General features: G+C 25.6%; 1 protein-coding gene across 1 annotated transcript; it reads right to left on the bottom strand.

Annotated features, from left to right (window-relative positions):
- Nucleotides 1–5,221: 5,221 nt before the first annotated feature.
- LOC145838910 (F-box only protein 39-like) lies at nt 5,222–12,457 on the bottom strand. Its single transcript, XM_082946531.1, has 4 exons — nt 11,348–12,457; nt 9,709–9,814; nt 8,115–8,278; nt 5,222–5,353 (listed from the first exon to the last, which is right to left on the bottom strand). The coding sequence occupies exons 1-4, from the start codon at nt 12,455–12,457 to the stop codon at nt 5,222–5,224; spliced, it is 1,512 nt and encodes a 503-aa protein (XP_082802657.1).

Raw genomic sequence — 12,457 nt, 5'->3', positions numbered from 1 at the left:
TCTACAAAGAAAATTTTGCACGAAGGATCACTTTTGCACGGGTTGAACATTTTATTTAATATTCTTATTTTTGTTTATTTAAATGTTTCATTTATTTTAATTTGCTATCACTTTTACCCCTAACCCTTACCCTCGGTCGGTAACTATTTTTTTCTTCTTCATTTTTATTTTTTTAATTATTGTTATATATATATATATTTTTATATTATTAGTTATTTTTATACTTTATTTTCACTATCACTGTTACCCCTAACCCTTACCCACGGTCGGTAACTTATTTTTGTTTTTTTGTGTTTTTTACTAATTTGTTTTTATGAATTATTTTCAAAATTATTATTTATTTATTTTTTACTTTCGTGCAAAAGTGTCTTAATGAAGAAATATCTTTTTGTAAAAGTGTCTTCGTGCAAAAGTGTCCCTTTGTGCATATTTGACCCTTCGAACCAAAGTGTTTTCATGCATATTTTACCCGTTCTAATTTTTTAGATGTCTTAAGTTAGTAAATAATGACTCGAAAATAATATTTGATTTCATCACAAAATTTACTAGAACACAAGCTCTTACAGGCTAAGGCTATAGTTTCAAGATGTTAAAAATTTGTCAGTAAAAGGTTAATATTTTGTGGTCTGTTTTTACAAGCAATTTAAATAAAATAAAAAGACATTATTTGCTTGTGAAGTGAAATAGAGTTAAAACTGTTTTAAAAACAAAGTTTTTAACTTACGAGTGAAAAATAACACAATAACTATTTCTTAATATTTAAAAAAATTCTAACTGCTTTTATCGATGTCTTTAATTTTTTTTTATGATGAAAATGTCAAGATTTAAAAAAATATTGTTGCCATTAAGTTGTTGTATTAACCACATTAACTACTTTTTTACTTTACAGTTACAATGTGCATAATTATGCTATAAATTTGCAAAAAATTATAAATGCACAACAGGAAGGTTTTATTCAATATTTTCAATGACTTCTTTTACGTTGTTGTTATTTCTGAATAGATACACGGCTGGAATCAGTTGTAATAAATTTTCATGTACAACAAGTTTTTAACTAAAATTAAACAAGTAATCAAGTTAGTATCTTTACCGATTATAAATTAGGAGATAAAACAGTTTAAAACATCAATTTATTGTTCTACTTTCTATTTTTGTTACTATACGCAGTATGAATCCTAATTGTATTTTTAGTATTTCAAAAAGCTTCCTTTTTTTCTATTATTTTTACATTGGTTGTATTGAATAAATAGTTATTGTTTAAAAATGTCTAAGAAAATTGTTGTTTTAGTCAAATTAAAAATTTTTTGTTTTAGGATGAGTACTACTTTATCAAACTCATGCGTAATGATAAAATATTACTACGAATTTTGTAATGTAAGTGCTAACGTATTGCAAGAGTATATTTTGCTTATATAAGTTTGAATACTAATTTGAAAAACAAGTATTAGTTTAAAAGTTGGTACTAGGATACTTTTATTTTTAACATTGTATACTCTACTAAAATTTCAAACTTTTGTATACTTTACTTGAAATAAATTTGAAAAAAATAGAACACTTATAAAAAAACAAATAGAAGTAAATATTCTCTAGTACTTCTTTATGCTGCATGTTGAGTTTAAAAAAAAACATAAAACAATCGTATACCTAAAGTCTTCCTTAGCAGCTATAAATACAGATGCTACATTGTGCATTTGAGAAGGAATGGCAAGCCAATAAACAAGTATAACTAGAAACAGTTGGTAAGGTCCAAGAGGATTTATTTTTGATAAAATGTAGTCAAAGTCAATCATGTCTACTGATTTTTTTAAATAAATCAAAAAATCTATAAAGTTTTGTTTATTAGGTTTTTAAATGTTACTTTTTTAATAAGGACGTTAAAAAAATTCTAGGGATAAAGGAAGTTGTAGTTAAAAAAAATTAAAAAACAAACATAATGGAAGCTTAAAAATATACTATGATTAAAGATATGTAATTTGTAGCTGAGTAATAATCTGTTGAATAAATTTATGATAATTCAGCTCTAAAGTTTTTGTATAGATTAATTAATATATTTTTTTAACTTATCTACATACAAAAAATAGTTTAAGTTGGTGTCAAAGTTTATATATATTCTATAGATCAAAGTAAGAAAACAATTAAGTTTTGAAATAACTTTATTGCTGCTGATAAAAAGATATCAAGTTTAGTTTTTGAAAGACATTAAAAAAAACTCGGTGACCAAAAAAAAACGTGAAAGTTTATTTACTAACTTTAAAAATTAACTAAACTTAAATTATAAAAAGTATTTGTTTAGTTGGTATGAAAAGATAGAGAAAAGGTGTCGAAAACCTAACTTCTTATACTAAAGCAGCTGTAACACTAATTTAAAAATAGTATTATAAAATCTGAAACTATTTTAATGACCTTAATAACGCACTTACTATTTTACAAAAGACTTAAACATAATTTTTATATTAATCAAGCAACAAATATATAACTTCGAAATAGTAATACACTTTTTTAGTTTTAAGAATATTTATCATAGTTTTTACAAATATATATCTTTTTATTAGTCTTTTTAGTACTTTTATTTGTTTCTTTTTTTTTAGTTGACAAAATAATAAATAATTAACTAAATATAAAAGGTAGAAACTTTTACAATTTGTAAATTATTTTTATGTAAAAATGCTTTTTTTTATATTGCTCACAGCTTATATTCTTTTTAACTTTGTATTTTTCTAGGCTTTAAAAAACGTGTAAATTATGTAGCTTAAAACAAACAAAATTGGTATTTCAAAAAATAGCATTAAAAAAAAAGAAAGGGACATACTTTTTCTCAATAATCAGTATATATTTTTTAAACATCGAAAAAACAATAACTAAAAGTAAAATTAAACTAAAACTAAAAAGAAGACCAGACATTACAAATCAAGAAATAACTTACTTGTACAATATTATATTTCAAAATGGAATGACTAAAGTTAGTTTATTTAAAACGTCACAATATGTATACTTGAAAAACTTTATAGAATATACAGCTAATAAACTTTATTTGCTTTGAAACTAACGCTATTTTGCGTCGAAACCGAAAATAGTTTTTTATATAAAATTAAACTTTTATATATACATAATGCTGGTTGTATCTTAATTTTTTGAAAATAGTTAAGAACCCTAAAGTTATATCATTTGAATGTAGTTAATAATCTTAGGATTTATGTTGTACAAAGTGACATTATACATCTGGTTTTAAGTGTAACAACTGAACATCTGTAATAGAGCTGAAAGTTGTTTTTAACGAAATTTTTTGAAACAAACCATTTTCAAAAAATTAAAATTACAAGTATTATAGAATTTGTGTGAAGTTTTTTTTAAAAAAGCTGTTTATCCAGAACACAGCTAATCTAACAAAAGTATATGAGTTAAATAAGAAATCTAAGTATCACAAAAATCATTTTTTTAAACTAATACAAAACTTAAGTTAATATTTTATGAAAATTAACAAAATATTAAGTCAGTGTATAATTTTGTTTTGATTTTGTGATACAGTTCCTAGCTAAGGTTACAAATAAATAATTAGTTTAAAATTTAAATTTGTTGACAAGGAAACTGAATAAACTATTTTATTTTAACTTTATAGTAGTTTATAAGTTAAGTTTAATTTGTAACAGCTAAATTTACTGCTTTTATTTAAAAATAAACTAAGTTTCTACTAGTTTGGTACATAAAACTATCGATTTATCTAAAATGTAGTTTTGCTAAGTTTTGCCTAACTAGTAATTATTTGCTTTCAAATTTTTTTTTTTGATATTTTATTTTAAGTTAATTACAATTTATACTTTTAGCTCTGAATAATAATAATGATAAGTAGTAACTTTCTCTCTAAAACTTCAGTATCTTTCTATTTACTAGCTTCAAATGTACTTAGGTTTTTTTAATGAAAGTATTTAAATTTAAGTTTTTAAATAAAACAAGATTGAAACAAATTTTAAATTTGTTAATTACCTCTTGAAACTAATATTTTTTTATCCTATTCTTAAAAAAATTAGATTACTTTTTGTTTATCAACTATTAGCATAACAGTTTTTGAATTTATCAAAACTTATTTACTTTATCTTTATGAACTATTATTAACGTGTAATGCAAATGTTTATTTTAAAATAGTTGCAGTTTAACATGAAACTTTTACAACTATACACTTTACAAAAAATGATTTAAGGACACAAATCTCTTGAGCAACATTTGAATTATCGAATTAAAATTTAATTATTAACAATTGTTGTACTTTTTTCTTTGATACTAGCTTATCTAAAGTTATAGAATAGTTTAAAAACTAGTTTATTATAAAAACTTAAATAAAAGTTTGTAGTTATGAATAAATTTTAAATGAAAAATTTTATAAAGATCATAAGTTATATAAATTTTGATTTATAATTGTTTATTACAAATAAGAAACGTAAAAGTAGTAGTTTTAACCTAACTTGATAAACTGAGCATGTTTTGATTAGAAAAAACGTTTTATCTACTTTTTTATTAGATTTCATTTTTAAATTGCAAGCTACTAGTTCTTAGGCTTCGCCTAGTTAATATTCATGAAAGCTATTGTTTTGTTTGTCCATATGAATAAATTAATTTCTTATATTTATAAGCGTAATAAAAATAAAACTGTACATACCTTGATGAACAAATTAAGTTGTAATAAGTTCTCAGAAGCTCAACAAAGCATTGTACAAGCATTTTTGCTAAAGAATGAAGTTTACCATTTTTCGTTCGAAAATTGAAAAAAAAAAAGACGTAAAGTATAGTTTTACTTGAACCGAATTAGTAAAATTATCTTCTTCTTTTTATGTAGAACGTTATAAAGCAGTTTTTTTTTTAATGTTCTAATCTTTTAAAAAGTAAAGTATTAAAACAAACTAGTGGCTTCTATTAAAAAGTATGGGAAATAGAGTCTGTTTTTAATAAAATGATAATAAAATTATGTCATAAAATTATTACAACAGTAGCTACACTTTTTAAATGAAACAAACAATAAGTGTATAGAAAAAAACGTTTTGTAAAAATATAGTACGTTAGTCATCTATTTTAGTGATAGAAAACATTTATTTTGAAACTAGTTAAAACTAAGAAACAATAATTTATTTTAACTTTAAATATTTATCTGTTTTATTAAATTTAAGCACAAGTATGTATTAAAATACAACTATTAAAATGATTGTTAAAGTTATTTATTCTGTTGATTTTCTTAAATTGAAACACAGCAAACTGCATAGTAGTCATCTAACTGTGAGTGAATTAAATCCCGAAACTTATCGTATATTAGCTCTAACTGCCTATCTTCCGTTGAAGTATCATAATCTTGAACATAAATTCGAATCTGTAGTGAAATTGAAAAACAGTTTGAACTTAAACTGGCTACCTTATATAAAGTGGAAGAAAAAAAACTGAATAACTTTAAAAATTGAAAACAATTTTGCTATACTTTTTGATTTCATAATAAGTGTTATTGTTCTTAAAATCTGCTAAGCTTTATTTTAGAGTACTTATAGTTGTATTTTCTATAGAAGTTTATCAAAACTTTTTGTTTTCTGGTCACGTTAAGTATTAAAACATTTCAAAGCAACCGCATTCCTTTAATACAACTTGCAAAAATCATTACACTTTCTTAAGTACACTGTTTGAATTACCATATCCCAATTTAATATAGTTAAAAACCAATGTTCGAGTATACTAATTAGCAGTTAGTGATAACAAATACAATGCAGTATTTCTATGTGGTTAACAAGTCCGGGCAGCTTTAAGTCAACTATAAGAGGTTGTCAGGGCAGAAGTTTAATTATATCCCTACAAACAAAAACAATCGTTGGCATGGCTACAGCTGAGTGAGTGTTCTTGACAGGTTGACGAGCTGCAGACGTTACTCGGAGTGATCGAAGTATTCACCGTGCTTAAACCCATTAATTTTTTATAATTTGCAATACCTTAACGACTGGTTTTACCTGAATTATTTAAACTTCACATACTTTAAACCTGAAGTACCATTGAGTTTAAGACAGCAACCAAAGCAGCAATGAGAGCAATCTCAGTTGAATGTTATATGGTTAGTAAAAAAATTGTCTGCCGTAACCTCGGTTACAACTAATAGCCAAATTTTAGAGTGCATATCGAATAAAGAAGGTTGTAACTTTTAAGCTGTCTGCGCTACAGTTTTAGACAATGTAGAAACTTTTTTTGAATAACATAAAACTTGAAACTTGCTTAACTCTAGCTAGGTTATAAACGATTTTTCACGCCCCTAATTAACAAAACTTTAGTTTTTAAGAGTATGTACACTGTACATACAACTAATTATTACAATCTAAAGGACTATGCCAAACTTAATAAGTTTTTACAAATTAAAGTTTTAACCTTTGGTCGATAAACTTTTTTGTTTTCTATCTTTTTATAAGTAAACTTAAAAACTTTAACCTAAGTTTTACAGAAAAAGTGTTAAACATTAAAAAAACAGCTGACGATCGCAATTGAAATTTTTTTCAATTAGATACACTCAAAAGTAATGGTGTTACAATATAATTTTGACTTTCTTAGTAAAGTTAAGTGTATTTTAGTCATTTTTAATAAAAAAATGATTATGCATTTTAGAACATGAACTCTTGTTTTACTTCTTGATTTAAACACACAGAGAGCATCTATTTAATAAAGGAAAGTACAAGATTAAGTATGTTCATCCACAAAATCAAAAAAGATAACATCAATTGGAAAAATATAATCAAATTGGAGATTGTTCATTGTACAAATCAAAATAGACAAGGAAAAATTTGCACTCTCTGCAATTTGGAGAGACTTGAAATTGAATTTGCAGATAACAACTTGAAATCTGAGATCAGAGTTAGTTAGAAAATGTAGACATTTCACCAAATTTAATTTGAGATCTTAATTGTTTTGTACCGCTATAGGGGTAAGTGTCATCTTATTTCTTTTCTTCTCTTCTCTCAAGCTTCCTATAAATTTAACGAACGCGTTTGAGAATGACTTTTTAGTTTTTGCTGCGTCGCAGTTAGCTTTAGCCCATTACGACTTTTCGCTGCATTTAATTGTGAATGGTTTCGATCTTGTTTAATCGAATTTAGTTCGCTTTTATATTGCTTTATGAGTTTAGTTTGAACGACCACTTAGTTTTCAGCTTCTTTGATTCTTGTATTTTAGTCTTTTAAAAGAATTAATAATTCGATTTATTTGTTTTATGTTTTACAGTATTTTATAATCTTTTCGTTTCGCAATTTCATTGTAAATACATTTAATCACCACAGACTCGAATTACGTTTAACAGTAGTATAAGTAATTTATCTATAAAACCTTTAGTAAATAGTAAGTAAGTCATATTAGTCTAACATCAACTATAGTTCAATTGTTATCTAAGGGATATCGCTTATACAAGTTGAAGCGCACGTTTCGTTATAAACCAGGCCCCTAACTTTGTATAAGTTGAACACCCTGGTTAGCGATTATTTAGATCTAAGTTTAATTCACCTACTATTGTTTTTATTAGATACTTTGTAATTTTGCTTCTATCTATTGTATTTTTGTTATTGTTGTATTTTATGTTAATTTTAATTATTTTTACTTAAATTCATTTAAATTCACTTAATTATCTAATTACCTAGCTAAAACTATATGAAGTGTTTATCCATTGATACTTTCAGTTTACTTGCTTGTGACCATCGCGTTTGCGAGAAACACTTGTAAAGCAATAAACTTAGTATAACTTTTGTTTTAATTATCTTTATCTCTTTGATAAACACCAAAGACTATGTCTTAAAAGTATACTTTAGTATTTGTTTAAAGAAATTTTCTTATCATTAAAAATGTGTGAAGCAATGAATCTGTTTTGGATATATTTATGAATAAAAACTTTGCAAAGCTTTTATTCAAAATTTTGGTAGCAATTTAGGTTTTTAACAATTTACTAAAAGACTATAATAAATTATCTGAATTGTAAATATGTTTTTTTCATTTCAATTATACACTTTTTACTTAAATTTAAATATTCCTTATTAGCATTTTAAAAAAGTTTGATTTTTTTTGAACATTTTTAAACTTATCATCTTAAAAACTATATAGTTTTAATTTTTTGTTACCTTTAAGTATTTGTAGCTGCATTTTCCGTCTTCCTTTAACTGAAGCAGGTTCTCTAAGAATTTTGTTGTGATAAAAGCATTTACTTTGATGTCAGTCAGCTTACTGCAACTTGAAATAAAACTTAGCAATTCTTTTTCAAACCTTTCTCTGGTGTCAGGTAGATCTGTGTTCAAATCTAATATTTTTATATTTTAGGTGAATAATAAAATGATAGTTCTAATTACAACTAAACTCTTCAACATTACATTGATTTAGAAAATATATTTATAACCTATTTTTAGTTTTTAGATTTGTTGTTTTTTTATGAAAACGAAGGTATCGTTTTAAATATAAGCATACTTTTCAATTATCGTTTTTTGGTTAACTAAGATTTTATAATAAGGTATATAGTGTTTGCAAAATCAGAGTTTACTCTAGAAAACATTAATAAGTGGAAACCAATTGTGTACTTGAATAAAATCATATTTGTTACAAAAGTATTTAAAAATAAACAAATGCAACATAAATATTGATTAAGAGCACTTGTTTTGTTGAAATTTATTCACATTATTTATTACGATTGACCAGACTATTATAAAAATAAGTAAACCAGAAGGTTTATGGTTTTGCTACAGTTATAACTTTTAATCATAACTTTGGTTACTTGAAATAATAAAAACATTGCTGACAAAAATTAAATGCCGGTTAAAATTACAATTACAATGAATAACTTAACTAAATTTAAAACTTAACTAAAAACTTTTTACAGATAATCATAACCTGATAAAACTTTTAGCTAAGTGTAACGAGAATATATATGCAACTCAACTAGTTTTACGTATTGTTTAATCAACATGGCAAAACTACTTTTGACTATACTGCGTAGTTTAAAAAGCTAGAGCGAGTAAATTACTTTGACAAAAGACTAGACTGTTGTATTTCTGTTGAAAAATTAGAAATACATAAACCTTAAAATAAAGTTTGACTTATGTACGATTCAAAATACTTAACACTAGTTTATTATACTTAACTACTGGACATGAACTTTAGATTTCTTACATTATTGAAACAAAAAAACTGTTAAGCCTTATTTTCTATGTTAAGTATATAAAATTTTAGATAGTTGTTTTTTGCATAGCATACTTATGTTGTACAAACTAAACTGTGTGCTTAAAACTTTTCTAACCAATTAATAGAGAATGTGAACTTTACACTCTATAAAAGTATCTTTATTATCGAAATGTAAACAGTGTAAAAAACATTTCAAAATAATTAGAAATAACAAAAAAAACCTAAATGCTTTTAATAAAGAAAGGTTGTCATAATAAATTGGAGTTTTGTATTTAAATAGTTATTAAACTCGTTTATTAAACATTGCTCTATTTAAGTTTTTCTTAACTTAATATGTTAGTAACAATTGAATTTTTAGTAATTTTTTGAATTTAATTTTTAAGAAATTAAATTTATGAATAACGTAAAGTAACAGTATTAAATTAGATTAGTTCTTAAAACTGTATTAATAGGTCAACATATTTTTAAGATTTTGTCATAATATTGTACTTGTGATCTATAACTACGTGAAGCTACAATAAGTAAAATATAGTTTAAACCAACCAAGGTATAATCTTTCAAGCGTTTCTTTGAAGTTTGGGAGCAAACTCGTAATTGTTGGACAAATCTGCCAGTCCCTATCCGCATAGTAACACCCATCAAAAGTAACCTTTATCAAAAATTAAATAAATCTAGATATACCTCATAACAGTATTTCTTAAACTTCATAGCTCCGTTGAAGTGTGTTAACATGTTAACACACAGAAACTTGTGTTAGTGTAATAAAGAAAGAGTGCTGTTTAAATTTGTATTTATTATATATTCTAGTGAACTTGTTTCGCTAAGATCTTTATTAGAAAACATTTAAATTTCTATTTTTAATAGTTATACCTCATCTAAATACTTATAATACTTACAGATAAACTATATTAAACGATTTTTAAGTTTAAGTAGTTTCGTTTTATTATCAAAAAAAAATTGAAACCACATTTACAGTAAGTTTTTGTATGCTGTTGTTTTATTTAAAGTCAGATGAATAATAAAATCTAAATAACCACTGTATTTTATGCAACTTGGTTCCAAATGCAATACTTGCTACTAGAAACAAACATATAAGAATAATAATGAACTGTTCATTTTATAAAAATAAGATAATTTGAACCTTGTCCAAAGTAAACTTTTATACAGAATGTATAAACGTTTGAAACTTTTTGCAGATATTTAGCATTATAAGCTCATAGTAATAAACAAAAACAATTTAAAACTTTTTTTTCTTTTTTTGTCCGATTCTTTCTTAGTAATTAAGAGTTTATATATTAGAATTTTATAATTTTTCTCAATTACCAAGAGTTTGATAATTTTATCAGTTTTAATTGAGATATCAATAAAAAATGTTTTTATTGGATTTTGAAACTGTTTGTGTCTTCCGTAAAATAACTTTTTATCTCTTAAGAATACTATATGTAGCAAACCAACAAAGAATATGCAATACAAAAACTAAAAAGTGTTAATAAATAGTATTTATTAAGTAGTAAGACACAAGTTTAATATACGTTTATTGACAAAACATCAACTTTTCAAACAGATAAAAGTAGCTATAATTTTTTGTTATAAACGTATAATATTATAAAAATAATGTTATTATAATTACATAATAATATAAGTGTAAATTTTATTCACTACCAGGTTTCGTTAGTAAAAAAATTACGATTTTGTCAAGTACAATAAAGTAGTAAGTTGCAGTTGATAATGTTGCTTATCTATAAATATTTTACATCCAAAACCTGGTTGTGAAGAAAATATTTAACTTGCACTAATACTATTATTTAAATAAGCTATTAACATTACAACAATATTTTTTAGTTCAGACAAACAACTTTATTAGTCATAAACAATTCTTTTTATTGATTTTTTGTTGTTAAAAGCAGTTAAAGCTATTTTTCAGTGAGGTTATATTCCTACGTGCTTTTGCTATCTTTTACCGTGTGCGTTAAAAGTTGATTTAACGATATTTCAAGACAAAACTTATCGGACAAGTCTCTAGTTTGATAAAGCTAATAGACCTGACGTATTAACATTTTCCCCTAATTTGCCAAAGTAACTTTAATGTATTTTTTAAGCAACTGTTGTAATTTAATTACATTTTGCACGAAACTTATTTAAAAGCAAAAAAAAATATTTTCTACAGCTTAGTTTTCATTACCTGGTTTAATGGTATTTCAGGGCAAAGAATTCTATAATGGTCGCTGTAAGTCATAACACGCAAGAACATCAATTTTACTTTTAGTTTTGGACACTCGTCTTTCAATCTTCGCCACGATTGCGGCCTGATAAGCTGACATCTTTCTTCGTGCGGGCTAACTTTGATGTACATATACTTCAAACTACCAAACTTGAGACTGTCCGAGAGAGTATCTAGAAGCTTGTTTGATATGTAGCTGTAGTTAATGTCGAGCTCATACAGTCGATTAAAATATTTAAAACAACTGCTAAACTTTGTTTGCTGATAAACAGGACGTCCACAGTTGTAAAAGTCTTCAATGTCTAATTGATCAACTGTATTTCCCGCGTTGCACCCAAGGGAATTTAGAATGTTAAAGCCTTCATCTTCGTTTACTCTGGCTCCCCTAAGGTAAACTCTTTGTAGGCTTCCTTTGCTGTTTTTGAAAAACTTAGCTAAAGAACTGCACATTTCTTCTCGGTGCTGCGCCCAATGAGATCTATCAAGCTGGAGGAGAGGCAAAGAAAGTTCTTCTAATTTGCATTCGACCTTTGTTAGCTGATTTAGAGAAACTTTTATTGACTTTTGAAACTTTTTACAAACACTCGACGAAATAGGACTGTACAAACGAAATTCAAGTTTTTTGATAAAGTGGCCAAAGTTTTTTATGAAGTGCGTCGCGAATCTATATGGTGAATGAGTTAAATCTCTTTTGTTACGACCGGAAAACTTGAAATATTTTACCCGCCAAATACAAGGTGTGTTTCTGATTAGATCATACCAACGTCTGCAAACAAACTGCGCTTCTAAACGATCATCTTCGGGTAAAAACTTAAACACATTGACAAGCGCTACATGTGGTAAGTTTTTCCAGGGAGGACCTTCCCACTTTTTGTCGTCTTCTTCATTTTGTTCTAGTCGTTTTTGGTACCTAGATTGCGATCGAGTTGAGCGCTTTTGAGTGGAATCTGCATTGGTTGTTTGTTGAGATGAGTTCTCTGTCACATTGATGGCTTCATTGAAAGTTGAAGAACTGGGCAAAGGAGAGCTTTCTGAAGAGTTTTCCGGAAAGTTTTCATTTAACTCAGTCAT

The sequence above is a fragment of the Thalia democratica genome, chromosome 6 (genome assembly GCF_965202585.1).
Source record: "Thalia democratica chromosome 6, ktThaDemo2.hap1.1, whole genome shotgun sequence".
NCBI classification, from domain to species: domain Eukaryota; kingdom Metazoa; phylum Chordata; class Thaliacea; order Salpida; family Salpidae; genus Thalia; species Thalia democratica.
Note: the sequence above shows the minus strand (reverse complement) of the source record. Positions and strands in the feature narration are given on the sequence as shown.

Excerpts from the sequence above, each read along its gene's own strand:
- LOC145838910 (XM_082946531.1), bottom strand. The coding sequence starts at position 12,457 with ATGACTGAGTTAAATGAAAACTTTCCGGAAAACTCTTCAGAAAGCTCT. Across the intron at positions 9,815-11,347 it reads CTGAAATACCATTAAACCAG|GTTACTTTTGATGGGTGTTA; the intron begins GTAATGAAAACT and ends TTTTTGATAAAG. Across the intron at positions 8,279-9,708 it reads GCTTGAAAGATTATACCTTG|ATCTACCTGACACCAGAGAA; the intron begins GTTGGTTTAAAC and ends ATTTGAACACAG.